The following is a 16,370-nucleotide window of genomic DNA, read 5'->3' as shown; positions in this document are numbered from 1 at the left end:
TGATAGTATTTTATGTTAGTTTTTAGTTTAGCATTAGATTTCTCCAGTCGTTGTCATGAGGATGTTTCTAAATTACAGTTTTAATCAGGCTGCACCAAACCACCTCTGCAATGTGGACCACACTCTGGACTCATAATGGGGACTAATAAATTTAGTGTACTGCTAAAGTTTCCAAAATGTCTTGTTCAAATCTATTTTATTTATATAGTGCCAAATCACAACAACGGTTGCCTCAGGGCACTTAATATTGAAAGAGGCTCAGGGAGGGGAAGCCATCTGCCACGACCAGTTCAGGTGAGGGGAAGGAGACATAACAGAGCTAGTGCATGAGGTTTTGGGTTCTGGATCCATTCTCTTGGAGAGGGACACTCCTGTGACAGTGGGTCACAAACCCAGCGACATGACACATCGTTTCACAACCATGCCACATGCACCAGTTGAAGTGGTTGACATGTGAGCTGATAACAGCACCTTAATGATACCAGTGATGGGAACACACCAAACTGCAAGAGATAAAGGGCCATCGGAGTCTAACAATCACATACCTATCACATACCTATCTAAAGTCTGTTCATCAATAAATCCAAATCCATCCATATAAAAAAGCACAGAAATAACTTTGTTAACAGCTTTTCTGTTCTATTGAATCATTTGTTTCAGAACGAAAGCATTTAGTTTGTTTAACCACATCTCAAAGATGCACTATTTGATTGAGATCTAGTAACTATAGAGGTCAGGAAAATCAATGTCATGTTCAGGATCCTGTTTAAGATGATTTGAGCTTTGTGACATGGCATATTATCCTGCTGGAAGGAGCCATCAACAAATGGGTCCGCTGTGGTCATAAAGGGATGGCGTTGTCACCAGCAATAATAAAGTAGGCTGGAGTGTTTAAATTATGTTCAGTGGGCACTATCAGGGTCAAAGTGGGCCAAGAGAATTCTGACCCTATCATTCGTATCTCACACCAGGAACTGACACTCATCAGAGCAGACAATGTATTTCCAGTCTTTTATTATCCAACTTTCATGAGTTGGTGCAAACTGCTGTAGTCCATCTGTTTTAAGGTTCAATATGTTCTGCATTCAGAGATGCTGTTCTGAATACCTTCATTGTAATGAGAGTATTTTTGAGTTACCACTGCCTTTTTATCAGCCTAAAGCAGTCTGGCCATTTTCGTGTAATCTCTGGCATCAGTAAACCATTTTAATGCCTTGGATCCAACTTCTGCTCACTGGATATTTTCTTCCAGTACATTAGCAATTTCTGAAATAAGACCTGACCAACTGGCACCAATAACCACACTGCATTAAAATCAGCTGCATTAATAGATCTGTGAAAGAGTTTCTTAATGACATTTACACATTTAATTGTCATTAGAAAGCTAAAAGTACGTGAAGTTCAAAATGCACCATTGGAATATAAGCCTAATTGTTCCTGAAAGCCTCCAAAAATTTGGGGTTTTTTTTAATGACAAATTGATCTATGATGAACGATTCCATTAATCGGATTTTTTTTTACTTATAAGATAAGATAAGATAACCTTTATTAGTCCCACACGTGGGAAATTTGTTTTGTCACAGCAGGAAGTGGACAGTGCAAAAGTTATGAAGCAAAAATTAGAATACAATAAGAATAAATACAGTACACAACTGTACAGAATAGAATAAAATAAAATACTATATACAGTAGAATAAAATAGAATAAAATATACAATAAGATAAAAATAGAATACAAATGCTATATACAACTGAGTAAAAATACAACGATGCCAGAAAAGTATTGCACTTAGTGTTATTGCACATGTGTGGATGTGTGTGTTTGTTCAGTTAAAGTCTTTATTGTGGAGTCTGACAGCAGTAGGGAGGAAAGACCTGCGAAATCTCTCCATCCCACACCGTGGGTGCCGCAGTCTCCCACTGAAGGAGCTGCTCAGTGCTGTCACAGTCTGCTGCATGGGGTGGGAAATGTTGTCCAACAGGGATGACAGCTTAGCCGCCATTCTCCTGTCACTCACCACCTCCACTGGGTCCAGTGGGCATCCTAGAACAGAGCTGGCCCTTTGGATCAGCCTGTTCAGTCTCTTCCTGTCCCCGGCAGAGATGCTGCCGCCCCAGCAGACCACACCATAAAAGATAGCAGAAGCCACCACAGAGTCATAGAAGGTCTTCAGGAGTGGGCCCTCCACTCCAAACGACCTGAGTCTCCGCAGCAGGTACAGCCTGCTCTGCCCTTTCCTGTAGAGGGTGTCTGAGTTATGAGTCCAGTCCAGTTTGTTGTTCAGATGAACACCAAGGTACCTGTAGCTGTCCACAGCCTCAATGTCCATACCTTGGATGTTCAGTGGTTGCAGTGGAGAATGCTTGTGCCTGCGGAAGTCTACCACCAGCTCCTTGGTTTTAGTGGCGTTGATCTGGAGGTAGTTCAGCTGGCACCAGTCCACAAAGTCTTGAGTCAGTCCTCTGTACTCCTTATCGTCCCCATCAGTGATGAGGCCAACTATTGCAGAGTCATCAGAAAACTTCTGCAGGAAGCACTGGGTGGAATTGTGGGAGAAGTCTGCAGTGTAGATGGTGAAGAGGAACGGAGCCAGAACCGTTCCCTGTGGGGCCCCCGTACTGCAGACGACCCTGTCCGACACACAGCCCTGAGTCCTCACATACTGTGGTCGGTCGGTGAGGTAGTCCAAAATCCAGGTAGTGAGGTCATGGTCCACTCCAGAGTTCTCCAGCTTGTCCTTCAGAACCGAGGGAAGAATAGTGTTGAAGGCACTGGAGAAATCAAAGAACATGATTCTCACAGTGCTTCCAGCAGTCTCCAGGTGAGCGAGGGAACGATGTAGGAGGTGAATGACGGCATCATCCGCTCCAATGCCAGGCTGGTAGGCAAACTGAAGTGGGTCCAGTGATGAGCTTGTTAGGTGCCGAAGCTGAGCCAGGACCAACCGCTCCAGGGTCTTCATCAGGTGGGATGTCAGAGCCACCGGCCTGTAGCTGTTGAGGTCCTTGGTGCGTGAAGTCTTTGGCACTGGTACAACACAGGAGGTTTTCCAGAGCTGTGGGACTCTTCCCAGCCTCAGGCTCAGGCTGAAGAGGTGTTCCATCACCCCACACAGTTGGTCCGCGCAGGACCTGACGACCCTCGAGCTGATGCCATCTGGACCCGCTGCCTTCTTGCCATTAATCCTCCTCAGTTCCCTCCTAACCTGGGTGGTTGAGAGAGACAGGCTGGAGCCTTGTGTTAAATGTGTGTTGGAAGCTGTTGTTGGGGGTGGGGAGGAGTGAGCAGGGTGAATAGAGGAGGTGTGAAGTGTCTGAGGTGTCAGAGGTGGAACAGCAGCAGTGGGGGTGGGTGAGTCTGCAGCCGATGTTGGAGACTGCCTCATGGCTGAATGAAATCTGTTGAAGAAATGATTCAGTTCATTTGCCCACTTCACATCCCTCCCAGGCAGAGAGTTCTGCTGTTTGTGGCCTGAGATGGTTCTGAGGCCTCTCCAGACTTCACCAACGTTGTTTTGCTGAAGCTGGTTCTCCATCTTTTGCCTGTAGCTGTCCTTCCCATTCCTTATCAGTCCACTCAACTCTCTCTGCACCCTTTTCAACTCCTCTTTGTCTTTGGATTTGAAGGCCCTCCTCTTCTGCTTGAGGACAGCTTTAATTTCTGGGGTAATCCAAGGTTTGTTGTTGGAGAAACACCGTACAGTCCTGGTAGGTACGGTGTTATCCACACAGAAATTAATATAGTCAGTAATGCATGTAGTAAGGCTGTCGATGTCCTCTCCGTGGTCGTCACAGATCACCTCCCACACAGTCGACTCAAAACAATCCTTAAGAGCCTCCTCGCTCTCCTCCGACCATCTCTGTACTGTGCGGGTACTGTACTGTTATAGAGCTTTTGATCAATTTGATGTAAAATTATCAGTCCACTTATCTTTCAGATACAAGGACATTTCAAAATGGCCCCAAACTTTGAAGCAAAATTATATTTTGTAAACATCTGATTACATCTTGAGTAATAAGTAGGAGGATATTGCCAAATAACCAGAAAAAACATCAGTGCTGTGGAGAACTGCTTTACTAATTCTTGAAAATGTAATTCACAAGTGAGGAAGTGAAACAAATGTGCATGGGCACAAACCAGTAGGAAGTAACTGGATAGTTTTGAGGAGAATATGAATGTGGTTTCTGATGATTGGTTAGTTGTTGTTCAGCAGAGGCGGAGCTGCATATACATATAAAACACACACAGAAACAACATCAGTAGTTGTGCTTCTCTTTCACTGAATCATCAATTTCCAGGAAGAAGCATCTGCTCAGTCTGGATACTCAAGTAACACATTTCATTTCTTTTCTTGAAACTGATTATCTTTATTATGTTTCTCTATTTTCAGTTTAAATATAGAATTTGTTTTCTTTTTTTTGCTCAAAGCTCTTTTTTTGTATCTTTAAACTTAGTAGTAGTTTCAGTGTATAATTTATGATTTTTTTTTTCAATTCAGGCTCACAACAAAACAACTGTAATGTAAAAATATATACATAAACTAATTCATAACTTAAGATTTGAAGAGTAGTAATCCTGTTCAAGGAAAGATCCTATTGAAGCTTGAAAGCCACTTTTTTAATTTATAGAGAATTCCAATGTTTTCATGGTGAGATCAGTGCTTGCTGCTTTAAGTGAATGGGTGATGTACAGGCATATAGTTTGTAGTGGTTTTGGTCACATTAACATTTTTCCCAGTGTCTTTAAAGTGTTTACCACACTGCATTTCACTTCTGACCAACAAAACACCAGTGCACATTTGTGTTTTTTTCTTTCACAAAGTTTCTTTTCCTACAATAACTTTGATCCTAACTATTTCACCTTAAAGGTGGGGCTTAAATACTTTGACACGGGAACCAGTAATAAATTAAATTTGCAATAAAATATTGTTTACTAATAAAATTCCCATCTTTCTTAAATTCAACAGAATGATGAAACTGAATGCTTTCCTTCTGCTACTCCTCCTAGGAATAAGCTCGGTTTCCACTTATCGTAAGTGTGTGAGATATCATAAAAATAAAAACACCCCCTGATTTAGTAAAAAAAAAATAAAAATGCTTTTTTGGGTTATACAACTGGAGAAGTTCTGTTAAATAGCTAGGTGCCATATTATTTAAAATTTTACAAGTGAGTAAAAGAATTTTAAAATCAATACAGATAGAAGCTAGAGTGAAAGGAAAGGTGAAGCAGGTGAACGTAGGCAGAAGAGGGTTAATAAATATGTTAGAGAAAGTCTGAATTGAGCTGCCAGGACAGAGGAACTGAGGAGAACTACAGAGAGGATTCATGGATCCAGTGATGGAGGACATGCAGAGAATTGCATGAGAGGAGGATGTTAGGAATAAGATGAGATCGAAGCAGATAATCCACTTCAACGTCTACTCTGGTGTACCTCGTTATCATTTGGCCGACTGTAACTCGTCCAAAACACAGCTCTTAACTGGAACGTATAAGCGAGATCACATATCTCCCATACTTGCATCATTACATTGGCTACCATATAGTTTTTGAACTATATTTAAGATTTAAACACTTGTTGTTAAGACGCTGCATGGAGTAGCTCTTACATATCTCTCTGATCTTCTAACCTGGTATACTCCCACAAGATCTTTAAGGTCTGCAGGCCAAATGCTACTAGTTGTCCCAAGATCCAGATTAAAACACAGAGGAGACCGGACATTTCCGGTGACTGCTCCTAAATTGTCGAACACGTTGCCTTTCATATCAGGACCTCCCCAACACTGGATACTTTAAAAACCCATCTGAAGACCCATTTTTAGTCTCTGGCTTTAAATCAGTATGAGTCTGTTACTACTGTTTTTATTGTCTTATATTTCTGTGATTCTATTCCCTTCCAACTTTATCCTATTTTATGTCTTCTGCTTTGACTATTGTACAGTACTTTGGTCAATAGATGTTGTTTTAAAAGTGCTATATAAATAAACTTGGACTTGAACAAAAGGAAATTGCTAGTTAACTAGTGTAGGGCAACCCTGCAGCTGTAACACTAGATGCCTCTAGATTTTGTAATATAAATTTGGATTTTTGGAGCTGTGGGTTGCAGGGAAAATTGAAAGATTGTTTTTCTGCTTTCCTGGACTGAACTTTTCTTATTGCAGAATAAATTACAGTCTCCTAGAAGAAGTGACTTTATGAAGCATAATCAAAGCAACAACTTGCATTCACAACCTCTTTTATTTAGTGGCTTATGGAAAGCTATTTTTTAATGTGCAATACTCTCCATTTCAAAAACTCTCTTTGTTTGGATATTACTGTATATTTTATATTCATTGTACATCTCTGATTTGCAGAAAATGTGGCCCTGCGTGGTAAAGCAACTCAATCAACCCGTTTAACTGATAACCCCGTGTCAGCTGCCCACAACGCGATTGATGGAAATCGTAATTCTGAATTTTCGGTTGGGTCTTGCACACACACTAACGAACAGACGAACCCCTGGTGGAGAGTGGACCTGCTTCAGTCCTACATAATCACATCTGTCACCATCTTCAACAGAGGAGACTGCTGTCAGCACAGACTCAGTGGGCTGGAGATCCACATAGGCAACTCTTTGAACAATGAAGGTTTAGAAAACCCAAAGTGTGTAAATAGAAAGGAGAAACAAATCATCAGCTATACAATGATTCTTTTTTCTTTAATTTTTGCATTTTTATGTTTGTAAGCATAAAAAAGTATTGTGGTGTTTACTTCTGCCTTTCTAAAGTAATCACTGGTAGCAGGATTGGTTGCTGCAGGGCTGACTTTGTTAGCTGTCCATACTCGGACCATTGGCATGCTACATAATACTACAACAAACAATTTAATTATAGTACCTGCAATGATTTAACTACTGTAAAAATGCATCCCAACTAAATTTATATAGTACTACAATATCTTGCTGCATTATTATCACGCTGACCATAAAATGTTCTGAAATCTGCTGCTGTGGTAAACTCTGTGTTTCTTTCTCACACTTTCTGTAAGGGTTGGTACAATTTCTGAAGGTCGTACAGGTGAATCCAAATTGACTTTCACCAATCGGGTGGAGGGACGTTATGTAACATTGACCCTGCCTGGTTCAGGTAGGATCCTCACACTCTGCGAAGTGGAAGTCTATGGATACCCTGCTCCAACTGGTGAGAATTTGTGCCATTACATATAATGCTATGGAAAAGTATTTGCCCCCTTCCTGATTTCTTAGAGGTGTTTTGTGTATTGGTCACACTTAAATGTTTCAGATCAGCAAACAAATTTTAATACTGGACAAAGATTACCAAGAACAGCAATCAAGCATTTTGGGATAACTGGATATGACGAACTTTCGCCTACTCTAGGGTTTTCGAGCATGAGGGGCATGTTGAAGGTCATTTTGCAAAGCATCTTAAAGTGATTTAAGTTTAGACTAGGCCACTCAAAAACCTTCCATTGTTTTCTATTAAAAAGTGGACTTGTGGTGGTGGTGGTGTGTTTCAAATCATTGTTCTGTAGCATAACCCAATTGTGCTTGAGCTTCATGGCATTGATGTCCAGGCATTCTTCTTCAGGATTTTCTGGAAGAAAGCAGAATTTATGGCTCCATCAATTACAGCAAGTCTTGGGGATCATCAAGATATTTTTTTGGCAAACGTTAGATGAACTTTTGTATTTTGTTTAGTCAGGTGTGGTTTTCACCTCTAAAGTCTCCCATGGATGCCATTTTTGCCCAGTCTCTTTCTTGTTGTTGAACACTGACCTTAGCTGAAGTAAGTGAGGCCTGCAGTTCTGTAGCTGTTTTGTTTAGATCTTTTGTGACCTCCTGGATGAATCTGCGATGAGCTCCTAGAGTAATTTGATGGTTCACTGTTCCAGGTTTTCTCTGTTTGTGGATGATGAACCAGGGTTTGAAGGAGTCTCGTTGCCTTACAAATTATTTTGTAACCCAATTAGGGTTACAACCCTTTATGTAACCCCAGTTTGGTTTGGTTAGGGTTATCACTTTAATAAATTAAATAACTTTTTAAAAATTGCATTTTGTATTGTCTCGGATTATCTTTTGATCTGGAATATTTAAGTAATCTAAGAAATCTGGAAGAGGCCAAATACTTTTTCATGACACTGTGAATAAATGTGGACTGCATGTAGCCTTACCTACAAGCTGTGGTATAAACCACAAAGTTTCAGGCTGATAAGCGGTGCTGCTGCAATAAAGGTTTAATCAATATATATTAATGCAAGCTACAAAATTGGGGAAAAAATCTTTAATTGTTGCACATGTACTGCAGCGCTTCAAGTGACTTAACAAACATGACAAACATCATACTTTTTAAAATTTGTCCTTTTTGCAGATGAGAATCTTGCACTCCAAGGAAAAGCCACACAGTCGTCAAGATATTCATTTGGCATTGCATATAATGCCATAGATGGAAATCGTAACAGCAAATGGGAAGAGGCCTCCTGCACTCTCACAAAAAAATCAATGAGTCCGTGGTGGCGGCTTGATTTGCTCAAAACACATAAAGTGTTTTCTGTTAGTATCGTAAATCAAGATTCTCAACCAGAACGACTCGATGGAGCTGAAATCCGCATTGGAGAATCTCTTGAAAACGATGGCAACAATAATCCCAGGTACTTCACATTTCCCAACTCAACAGAGTTGGGAGTTCGCCTTGTAATCGGAAGGTTGCCGGTTCGAGCCCCGGCTTGGACAGTCTCGGTCGTTGTGTCCTTGGGCAAGACACTTCACCCGTTGCCTACTGGTGGTGGTCAGAGGGCCCGGTGGCGCCAGTGTCCGGCAGCCTCGCCTCTGTCAGTGCGCCCCAGGGTGGCTGTGGCTACATTGTAGCTTGCCATCACCAGTGTGTGAATGTGTGCGTGAATGGGTGGATGACAGGTTGTGTAAAGCGCTTTGGGGTCCTTAGGGACTAGAAAAGCGCTATATAAATACAGGCCATTTACCATTTACCATTCATCATGGCATGTCTTAACAGCTTATACTCTTCTTCTTTCGACTGCTCCCTTTATTGGTCACAGCAGTCAGTGTTGGGAAGGTTACTTTTAAAATGTATTCCACTACAGATTACAGAATACATACCCCAAAATGTAATTTGTGATGTATTCCGTAACTTATCCTGCAAGTTACTCAGTGTGAGTATTGTATTCTGAATATTTTGGATTACTTAATATATTGTCATGCTTTTTACAACTATATGAATATCCTATTGCTCTGTGATTTATTGCTAATACTGAAGGCTGTTCGCCACCAAGCTAACATTGTTAGCTGGCGTTAGCTGAAGTTAGACTGAGGTTAGACTTATTATTTGCAGCTAGCAGGTTGTTAATGCTATCCATCAAGTCTAACAGCCTGCAGTCTATGAACTAACTAACCTGTTGAGAGCAGCTTGGTTCCTGGCAAACAGAGTTTGCATCGCCCATCCCTTTCTTCTTTAAAGCTGAAGTAGTGTCAGAATTTCCACATAAGAAATTCATTTCTGCTCGTTCATAATTAGTGATAATTGGTGATGCAGACAGGACAAACTGAATGAAATGGTGACACCTCCCCACCCTTACTTTTTACTTTTTATCAGGTTATAATTGGAAGCATACTAATATGCTGAGGCAAGTGGGTAATCAGGTCGAAAGTCATAACTAGTCATGATTATAATTGTCATGGTGAGTTTATTTTTGTATAGATGTTAGCATTTAGCCTCACATAATCAACAGTGAGGCTACGGCATAATTCAGGTTTTCATAGAGATTAAAGTGAGAAATCAAAGACTGGGGGAAAAAAAACTCACACAATACAGATTTACAAGAAAAACTGATATTTTGTCAGGTTGTAGTCATGAATTTACAAGAAAAAATAATAAAAACATCATCTAGTTTTCATTTTAACAGCATATAGGCATGGTGATGGTCAATGTTTCAATTAATGAAATTATAATAGTGTATGCAGAAGTAATTGAAATAATTCAAGTCAGAGTCAAATGGAAGAGTTGGATCTGAGTGTGCATTAACTATGGCAAACACTCTGAGTGTACATTCATTGTGTGTGTGTTTATCTGACATGCCTGAGATTTGACTCAGTGACTTGATGTGAACTTTTAGGGCCCATTATGAATGTTATATTTGAAACTGAGGCTGAGAGTTGAGTTGTTAAATTCCATGAACAAAACAAGTGTTCTGATCAGAATTAACTAGATCATGTTCTGTTTCTTCTGCCAGGTGTGCCGTGATCACAGGTATTGCAGGAGGTGCTGTTGCTGTTTTCAAGTGCAATGGGACAGAGGGCCGTTACATTAATATTGTCATTCCTAAGAGAAATGAGTTCCTAAGTCTGTGTGAGGTTGAAGTGTATGGCTCGAGACTAGATTAATGCTAAAGCAGCTAAATTTCTCTCTTAAACAAACAAAACAAATCACAGCTTTAATATAATCATGAAAAACAATTGCATCTAATTAAAAAAGCCACAATTTGAACCGCTTTGTTATCCACGATACAGTATAAGTGTTCAGTGATTGTAACATTTTACCAAAGAGTCCTGCAAACACATCAGCTTTAATAGTACTACTTAGCACATATACACAGATAACACTGTATATTAAAAAATGTTCCCATTACTCTTTAGTTAAAACAGCACTTTGTGACAACAATGAAAAACAAACATCAGCCTGCTTATGATGCATTTATTGTCACATGTCGCAATAATAATGTCACAATGTATGTATTTGTTAAGAATGTCTTTACTGACCTTGTGAACTGTGGAAACTTCACTGAAATGAATCATGGTTTTTTCTGTCAGAGAAAAGGAGAACTGATGAAAGGACGTCTCAGTTCTGACTGAACTGTAGAATTTACAGTCATCTGAAAAAAAAAAGTATAAGAAAAATGACTTTCCAATTTTTCTTGACAACTAAACATTTGATCCCGTCTTTTAATAAATTTGGTATGAATAAACAATATCACAAGTGAATTTATTTTGTTAATAATTTTTTTTCTATTCTGCAAAAAATATAGATACATTTAATATTCGTCTCTGTAAAGACTAAGTACATATTTAGTCTTAGGAACTAGTACGCCTCCGTTTAAGAGAATAACTTTGTTAACTACATCACTGCTGTAGGATAGCTGTCATTTGAATTGTTTCTGTAGTTGTTTTGATTTTTGGTGAAATTACTGAATGCACAATAGATGTAACTATGTCACTGTCAAATTGATATGATGTGATTATATGATGTTCATAATGTGTATCACCTGGCTGAGATCAGACACACACACACACATATATATAAATATAATAGTATCACTAAATCACAAGCTGTTTATCTGTTTTCAGACACCAAGATACAGAAGTCACTGAGTATTTGTAATATGTAATTTGTTAATATTGTATATTAACACCCAGGCAAGTAAAAAAGTACCACTGAGCAGTTTTACTTGATTTGTTCATATTTGGTAACACTACACACGTTAAGGCAGCATCGATGGTAGATGGGTTTAGGATTTCAGAAAAAGTTCCTTTCTACAGCTTGTATCTTGTTCTTTTGGTCACTATGCAAAGTTGATAGTCCCAGGTGAGGTTAGAATTAAACTAGCCACAAAACACTTTCACCTTCTTGCTCAGCTTTCTCTTCATCACGAGAGACACCACAGCTCCGATCTGTCTGTACATCAAGTAACTTGCTTTGAAACCCAGGAAAGGTGAACTCCACACTGTCAAAAAAGAAATGTGTGTCATTTTAGGGAGCATACAACAAATACTTTCTGTTAGGATGCATAATCTGTCTGTTCAGGAGATAAGAGTTGATTCAAGTAATTACTCAGTTTTTTCATTTCATTCAGTTATTTTAATCTGGTTTATAGATTTTTCTTCAGCATGTTAAAAACGGACCTCTTCAAGCCCATTTGAATAAAAAATAAGGTGATATATGAGAAAAGATTATATTAATCAATATTGTTCACTTACAACATTCATTTTTTAATCAATTTAAGGTTAAACACACAAACAAAAAAGAACTGAAAAGAAAATGTGCTTATCTTCCAAAAACAATTCAAAGTAATCCTACACTTTTGAGCAATAGTGCATGATTAAATCTTGAGTAATAACTGCAAACAGGATATTGCAAAATAACCAGGAAAACATCTGTGTTCTGGCACGCTGGCTGGAAATATAATTCACAAGTATGGAAGTGAAACTGATGTGCATGGGGCACAAACCAGTGGGAAGTAATTAGACAGTGTTGAGAAGGAATATGATATATTTTCTGCTGAGGTAAAGGCAGAAATGCATACAAAAAACAAAAGATAAAAGAAATATCATCAGTAGCAGCTTTTCTGATTCACTGACAGTCCCAGGGGAAACAGTATCTGCTTTGTTCGGATCTTCAGGTAAGACTTTTTATTTCTTGAAAAAATAAAATCTTGATACAAACTTTTCTTGACATAAACCTCCGTGTGCAGATTTCTCTTTTCTCACCGTCTGAATATAGAATGTAGACTGTTACATTGTCAATTTACAGCTGTGAACTTTTCTTTTTCTATTTTGAATTTCTGGTTAAACTTTTTTTGTTGTCAATTGCTTTTAGAGGCCAATCTACTTAAAAAAGAATCGAAGCTTAAATCGACAGTTTATTCACGTCAGCATATTTTTTGGCAGCTTTCAACCATCCAATGGGGATTGGAGCATGCAAAGATATTTAGTAGTAGCAGTGCTCACAGAAAAATGCTATTTAGGTTGTTTTATTCAAAGATTTTCACGTGTGTTTTTGCACAAAAGCTTCTCTTAACTGGTGTTGAAAACATAAAATACCTAACAGTTTATTTTCTGTTTCTTTTGAAACCAGAATGATGAAACGGAGTGTTTTCATTTTGCTGCTCCTCCTGAGGACGACTTTGGCTTCTACTTATCGTAAGTGTGATGTTAGAGTCAGTGTGAGATGTGTGTCAGTTATGATTTTGTGTAATGACATCCATCCATCCATCCATCTGTGGAATGCAGTTTGTGGGGTTAAGTTAATTGGTGATTCTAAATTGCCCATAATTGTTGTCTGTCTCTGTTTCTTAGCCATGTGACAGGCTGGCAACCTGTCAATGGTGTACCCCGCCTCTCACCCTATGGTAGCTGGGATAGTCTGCACCCCCCCCCCCCCCCCACCCCCCCACCCCGCCCCGATACACCCACAAAGCCAAGTCCTCTTCATAAAAAGTGTAAATCCAGCAAGCAAACAAACCAAGAACTTCATAGTGCACAACATAGTAGTCTTAGAACTAAAATGCCCCCCAAAGCCCAGAAATGCTTTTTGTATAAACTGTATTTTATTCTTTCTAAGCCCACCTACTGCCCCTTCCCCAACAATCCTATTATCTTTTTGGTATTTAAAATGCCAAAAAGTGTGGACATTAATTTCTAGTCATCTCAGATACACAGCTTCACCCGCCTGACATTCAGCCAACCAACCAGAAGAACGACCTTAAAATGAGGGTGGCTGTAAATGAAGAGGAGCTCAGACAGGTTGTTTCAGAGAGTAGATAAATGGAGGGGCTGCGACGAGGCCTGGCCAACATGTTCTCATCATGTATCAGATACTGTTAACTGTCACCAGTCTCCAATGTCAACATACAACACCATCAGGGAGACTGTGGAGCACATTCTGATTGCAGCGTTGTCTTACTCACTTAATTTACACTTGCTTGTTTCAATGATGCTTTTTACTTTGCTGAAACTTAACTACTAAAAAACTATTTTCTGCCAGATTGAGTGCAAGAGCCAATTAGCCTGAGGTAACAATTACAAAAAACTGTGATAGCAGTGGAACGTTTTGTTTTTGTTGTTGTTTTCATTTGATCTTTTTTATACATTGTAACGGTCTAATTCACAGAAAATCTGGCTACACGTGGTAAAGCAACTCAGTCAACCTGTTACCCGCATGCTAGGGCATCTGCACTTAATGCAATCGATGGAAACCGCAATTCTGACTTTATGGCGGGGTCGTGCACACACACTAATGAACAGACAAATCCCTGGTGGAAAGTGGACCTGCTTCAGTCCTACGTCATCACTTCCATCACCGTCACTAACAGAGGAGACTGCTGTCATGAAAGGCTCAACGGGCTGGAGATCCACATTGGCAACTCTTTGGTCAATGACGGTTTAGATAACCCAATGTAAATATAAACAAATACGTAATTATCAGCAATATTTTGATTCTTTTGTTTTTCTTTTACTCTTTCCTCGGCATTTTTCTCATCTTATCTCTGCAATATTTGGTTATTTGGGGTTTTTCTTTTAAAGATATAAGAAGATAGTCTGCTTATTTATAGCCAACAACACAAAATGACAAGCAAACAAAAACCAGCAATCTTTATATTTATAGGGTTTTTTTGTATATGAATATGTATATATATGGAAAATGTCTGTTACAGATAGTTAAAGGCACAAATAATACTATAAAAATACATCCCAACTTGATTTACGGGGTAAAAAAATCCAATATACTTTTGAGCAGACCTGGATTTGTTGTATTACCATGCTGAAAATTAAATGTTCTGACCTCTGCTGCTGTAAACTATTTAACTCTCACATTTTCTGTTAGGGTTGGTAGAATTTCTCGAATTCGTTTGGGCAAATCCTTCGATCTGACTTTTACCAATCGTGTGGAGGGACGGTATGTAACTTTGACTGTGACCGGTTCACGAAGGATCCTCACACTCTGCGAAGTGGAAGTCTATGGATACCCTAGTCCAACTGGTGAGAATATGAGCTATTATATCATTTAATGTGGACAGTAATTAATATATCAGCAAGCTGTGGTATAAACTCAAAATCTTAGGTTGATAAGAGTTAATATCACTTTTTTTTTCACTTGAAACTGAAAAAAAAAATCAACTTTTTGCATTATCACAATTTGCTACACGCAACAAACATCACAGTTACTCTTTTGTTCTTTTTTCAGAGGAGAATCTTGCACTCCAAGGAAAAGCCACACAATCCTCACTGTATGCATTTGGCAACGCATTTAATGCCATAGATGGAAATCGTAACAGCAAATGGGACGATGCCTCCTGCACTCTCACACAGAAATCAATGAGCCCTTGGTGGCGACTTGATCTGCTCAAAACACGTAAAGTGTTTTCTATTAATATAGTAAATCAAGATTCTCTTCCAGAACGACTCAATGGAGCCGAGATCCGCATTGGCGATTCCCTTCGCAACAACGGGAACAACAACTCCAGGTAGCCCGTTTTAGCTATGCCCGTGCTGCATTTCAACACATCTTACAGCTACTGCAGTCTTATTGCTGACAAAAGTAATTCATGCACTTATTTTCTTAACCCCTAGATGCATAAGTGGGTCAAAAATGACCCGCATTCATTTCCTAATAAATTGCATGGGAATGTTTGATTCTTATAAACTATGACTGTCAGGAATATACATTTTTTGGACCACAAACAGTGCCACTCTATATGAAGATTACTTTGCACAGCACTAACAGACAGCATTAATTCAGCATTCAGACAGCGATTCACCTCCCTGTGATGTGTCACTGACAAGCAGCTTGTGCCATGTGTACATGGCATACATTGGGGTAGAGATGTGATGTGATTTGTTAGTCTTCAAAGGACATCCGTGGAGTTCAGTGAGCCAGAACACCACGGACAAATAATTTGTCCTGACTGGGATTAACAAATTAAATTTCTGTTTCCTCTGATAGGTGTGCTGTGATCACAAGCATCGCTGGAGATGTTGTTGCTAAGTTCACATGCAATGGAACGGAAGGCCGCTATGTTAATATTGTCATTCCCGACAGAGAAGAGTTCCTGAGTCTGTGTGAGGTCGAAGTGTACGGCTCTAGGCTGGATTAAGAAAAGAGAAAAACAAACACAAAGCTTGCACACTGCAGACGTTTAATTGGGTATTTATTGCATCTTGCATAGATCAAAACAGTAGATTAATAAATAGAACATTGATTAGTCACTTATGGATCATACATTATAAAAGTATTTGGAAACTTAGAAGAAAAAATGTATGCTAGATTAGAACTGTTACAGTAAAATAATTACTTTGATTCTATGTAAAACATGTTTGTTGTTTGTGTCTACTGACTGTTGATTCAAGTAAAACAATGTGATATTCTAGTACGTGACATTAGTGTGTAATTACAGTACTTTTGATTTTTCGACTTCTCAATTCTCACTGCTGTTGCTTTTTGTTGGATTTTTTGTTTGTTTCATCATAAGCATTTCATATGCTGTAACAATCTCTGCTCCAAGAAAAGTCTGAATTTAATCACTGCAAAAATTACATTATTTTAAAATTCTTGTTGTACTGTCTAATTTTATCAGCTTTAGTCTTGAGC

General features: G+C 39.1%; 2 protein-coding genes across 2 annotated transcripts; both read left to right on the top strand.

Annotated features, from left to right (window-relative positions):
- The first annotated feature begins 4,253 nt into the window (after window positions 1-4,253).
- On the top strand, window positions 4,254-10,976 carry LOC309717880 (fucolectin-1-like). Its single transcript, XM_082552769.1, has 6 exons — window positions 4,254-4,329; window positions 4,967-5,031; window positions 6,351-6,639; window positions 7,024-7,175; window positions 8,364-8,643; window positions 10,240-10,976. The coding sequence occupies exons 2-6, from the start codon at window positions 4,968-4,970 to the stop codon at window positions 10,388-10,390; spliced, it is 936 nt and encodes a 311-aa protein (XP_082408895.1). The 5' UTR covers window positions 4,254-4,329; window position 4,967; the 3' UTR covers window positions 10,391-10,976.
- A 1,178-nt stretch (window positions 10,977-12,154) lies between these two features.
- LOC309717881 (uncharacterized protein) lies at window positions 12,155-16,330 on the top strand. The gene is made up of 6 exons (XM_082552770.1): window positions 12,155-12,402; window positions 12,858-12,922; window positions 13,893-14,178; window positions 14,607-14,761; window positions 14,967-15,246; window positions 15,726-16,330. The coding sequence occupies exons 2-6, from the start codon at window positions 12,859-12,861 to the stop codon at window positions 15,874-15,876; spliced, it is 936 nt and encodes a 311-aa protein (XP_082408896.1). The 5' UTR covers window positions 12,155-12,402; window position 12,858; the 3' UTR covers window positions 15,877-16,330.
- The last annotated feature ends 40 nt before the right edge of the window (window positions 16,331-16,370 follow it).

The sequence above is a fragment of the Aulonocara stuartgranti genome, assembly GCF_965226115.1.
Source record: "Aulonocara stuartgranti genome assembly, chromosome: 11".
Lineage (NCBI taxonomy): Eukaryota > Metazoa > Chordata > Actinopteri > Cichliformes > Cichlidae > Aulonocara > Aulonocara stuartgranti.
The sequence above is the reverse complement of the archived record's forward strand: the minus strand, read 5'-3'. Positions and strand labels throughout refer to the sequence as shown.